Here is a 3313-nt window from a genome sequence, read left to right as displayed (position 1 = left end):
AATGCTCCCTCTGGTGTGGTACTGCTTTCAGGTCAAGGACTGCCTGGACATCGAGGCCGAGGCGAAGATGGGCACCAAGGTGCAGGCAGACGCCAAGTACCACGCCTGCCAGGAGGCCCGTGCCAAGCTGTCGGGCCAGCGGAGCTTCAGCCAGGAGTACAGCGACCGGCAGGTGGAGGTGACCGGGGGGCCCATCGGGGCAGCGGCCGCCGACCTGCTCCTCTCGCCCGGGCAGGCCTCCGACTTCGGCGCCTGGCTCTCGGGCCTGGCCGGCCAGCCGGGGGTGGTCTACCACGTGCTGGAGCCCCTGCACCACCTGCTGCCGGGGGGTCCGGCCGAGCCCCGGCGCCGCCAGCTGCGCCGGGAGCTGGAGGCCTACATCCTGGGCCACGCCGAGGCCGGGGAGGGCCGCAACTGCTCGGGCCGGTGCCGCCGCGGCTCGGCGCCCGATCCCCGGCAGCCGTGCTCCTGCCGCTGCCGCCAGACCCAGGAGGTGGACGGCCTGTGCTGCCCGCGGGGGAAGGGCTGGGGCCTGCTGGAGGTGACGGTGACCCGAGGCCGGGACCTGTGGGGCGACTACGCGGGCAGCACCGACGCCTACGTGCGGGCCCGGTACCGCCCGGCGACCGGCCCCGAGCTGGTGGCAACCACCGCGGTGGTGCCCAACAACAACAACCCAGAGTGGGGGGTGACCCTGCGGCTGGGGGAGGTGCAGCTGGGGCCCGAGGAGGGGGAGGGGGGCCCCGGCCTGACGGTCGAGTGCTGGGACCGGGACCACGGCTACGACGACGACCTGCTGGGCTCCTGCCAGCCCCAGCCGCTGGCAGCCGGACGGCACCCCCACGTCTGCTACTTCAGCTATGGCAGCCTCTCCCTCGAGGTGAGCCTGAGCTGCGGGCCCCACCTGGGGGGAAGCCGCTGCCGCCAATACGTGCCCCAGCCCCCTCCCTCCGGGGCTGGTGGGGGGGGGGGGGCAGGGCCGGGGCGCTGAGGCTGAGGCTCTGAACCGCGGCCAACACCCCTCCAGGAGGCCGTCTGGCCCTCAAATTCCCACCCTCGCCCTTCCCAGAGGGTAGGCCTCAGGCCTGAACCACCACACCCTCCTTCCCCAGAGTGTAGGCCTCAGGTCTGAACTATCACACCCTCCCTCCCCAGAATGTAGGCCTCAGGCCTGAACTACCACACCCTCCCTCCCCAGAGTGTAGGCCTCAGGCCTGAACTACCACACCCTCCCCTCCCCAGAGGGTAGGCCTCAGCCCCGAACTACCACGCCCTCTCCATCCCAGAGTGTCGGCCTCGGGCCTGAACTACCATGCCCTCTCCATCCCAGAGTGTAGGCCTCAGGCCTGAACTACCACGCCCTCTCCATCCCAGAGTGTCAGCATCAGGCCTGAACTACCATGCCCTCTCCATCCCAGAGTGTAGGCCTCAGGCCTGAACTACCACGCCCTCTCCATCCCAGAGTGTCAGCATCAGGCCTGAACTACCATGCCCTCTCCATCCCAGAGTGTCGGCCTCAGGCCTGAACTACCATGCCCTCTCCATCCCAGAGTGTCGGCCTCAGGCCTGAACTACCATGCCCTCTCCATCCCAGAGTGTCGGCCTCAGGCCTGAACTACCATGCCCTCTCCATCCCAGAGTGTCGGCCTCAGGCCTGAACTACCATGCCCTCTCCATCCCAGAGTGTCGGCCTCAGGCCTGAACTACCATGCCCTCTCCATCCCAGAGTGTCGGCCTCAGGCCTGAACTACCATGCCCTCTCCATCCCAGAGTGTCGGCCTCAGGCCTGAACTACCATGCCCTCTCCATCCCAGAGTGTCGGCCTCAGGCCTGAACTACCATGCCCTCTCCATCCCAGAGTGTCGGCCTCAGGCCTGAACTACCATGCCCTCTCCATCCCAGAGTGTCGGCCTCAGGCCTGAACTACCATGCCCTCTCCATCCCAGAGTGTCGGCCTCAGGCCTGAACTACCATGCCCTCTCCATCCCAGAGTGTCGGCCTCAGGCCTGAACTACCATGCCCTCTCCATCCCAGAGTGTCGGCCTCAGGCCTGAACTACCATGCCCTCTCCATCCCAGAGTGTCGGCCTCAGGCCTGAACTACCATGCCCTCTCCATCCCAGAGTGTCGGCCTCAGGCCTGAACTACCATGCCCTCTCCATCCCAGAGTGTCGGCCTCAGGCCTGAACTACCACGCTCTCTCCATCCCAGAGTGTAGGCCTCAGGCCTGAACTACCATGCCCTCTCCATCCCAGAGTGTCGGCCTCAGGCCTGAACTACCATGCCCTCTCCATCCTAGGGTGTCGGCCTCAGGCCTGAACTACCATGCCCTCTCCATCCCAGAGTGTCGGCCTCAGGCCTGAACTACCACGCTCTCTCCATCCCAGAGTGTAGGCCTCAGGCCTGAACTACCATGCCCTCTCCATCCCAGAGTGTCGGCCTCAGGCCTGAACTACCACGCCCTCTCCATCCCAGAGTGTAGGCCTCAGGCCTGAACTACCACACCCTCCATCCCCAGTGGGTAAGCCTCAGGCTTGAACTAGCTCACCCTCCCCTCCCCAGAGTGTCGGCCTCAGGCCTGAACCACCACACCCTCCCTCCCCAGAGTGTAGGCCTCAGGTCTGAACTATCACACCCTCCCCTCCCCAGAGTGTCGGCCTCAGGCGAATGTAGGCCTCAGGCCTGAACTACCACACCCTCCCTCCCCAGAGTGTAGGCCTCAGGCCTGAACTACCACACCCTCCCCTCCCCAGAGGGTAGGCCTCTGCCCCGAACTGCCACAAACTCCCCTCCAGGAGGAAGCCCTACCCCCAAATTCCCACCCTCTCCACCCCAAGGGGGAAGGCCTCAGCCTGAACTACCACCCCCTTCCCCACCCAGAGGCTAGGCCTAGCCCTGAACTATCACACCCTCCCTCCCTCGGGGGGGGGAAGGCCTCAGTCTGAACTACCAACCCTCACACACCCCCAGCCCAGGGGTAGGCTCCAGCCTGAATTACCATCCCCTCCCCCTCCCAGGGGTTTGGCCTCAGCCTTAACTACCACACCCTCCCCAGCCCAGGGGGTAGGACTCAGGCCTGAACTACCACCTCCTCCTCCACCCAGGGGGTAGGCCAGAGGCCTGAACTACCACCCTCTCCCATCCCCTGCCCACAACCGAGGGGTTGGGGGAGGGGAGAGAAAGAGAGTGGTAGATTTGGGGGTGGAGAGTTGACTGAGGGAGGGGACAAAGGCTGCCACAGCCATTTCAACCAAACCTCGCCATTGGGAGGAAATAGGGGTGAGAGCAGGTGACTGGGGTGGGGGAGGGGGGAG

At 65.8% G+C, this 3313-nt stretch overlaps 1 protein-coding gene across 1 annotated transcript; it reads left to right on the top strand.

Moving 5' to 3' along the window:
- The first annotated feature begins 23 nt into the window (after window positions 1-23).
- On the top strand, window positions 24-3285 carry LOC122545650 (perforin-1-like). The gene is made up of 2 exons (XM_043684606.1): window positions 24-1126; window positions 2680-3285. Exon 1 carries the CDS (start codon window positions 68-70, stop codon window positions 989-991), a length of 924 nt encoding a protein of 307 aa, XP_043540541.1. The 5' UTR covers window positions 24-67; the 3' UTR covers window positions 992-1126; window positions 2680-3285.
- Window positions 3286-3313: the final 28 nt, after the last annotated feature.

Source organism: Chiloscyllium plagiosum, unplaced genomic scaffold (genome assembly GCF_004010195.1).
Source record: "Chiloscyllium plagiosum isolate BGI_BamShark_2017 unplaced genomic scaffold, ASM401019v2 scaf_36159, whole genome shotgun sequence".
NCBI lineage: Eukaryota > Metazoa > Chordata > Chondrichthyes > Orectolobiformes > Hemiscylliidae > Chiloscyllium > Chiloscyllium plagiosum.
This window is presented reverse-complemented; position numbering and strand designations above follow the sequence as displayed.

Bases quoted from the DNA above. Each gene is read 5' to 3' on its own strand.
- LOC122545650 (XM_043684606.1), top strand. From the start codon at position 68: ATGGGCACCAAGGTGCAGGCAGACGCCAAGTACCACGCCTGCCAGGAG.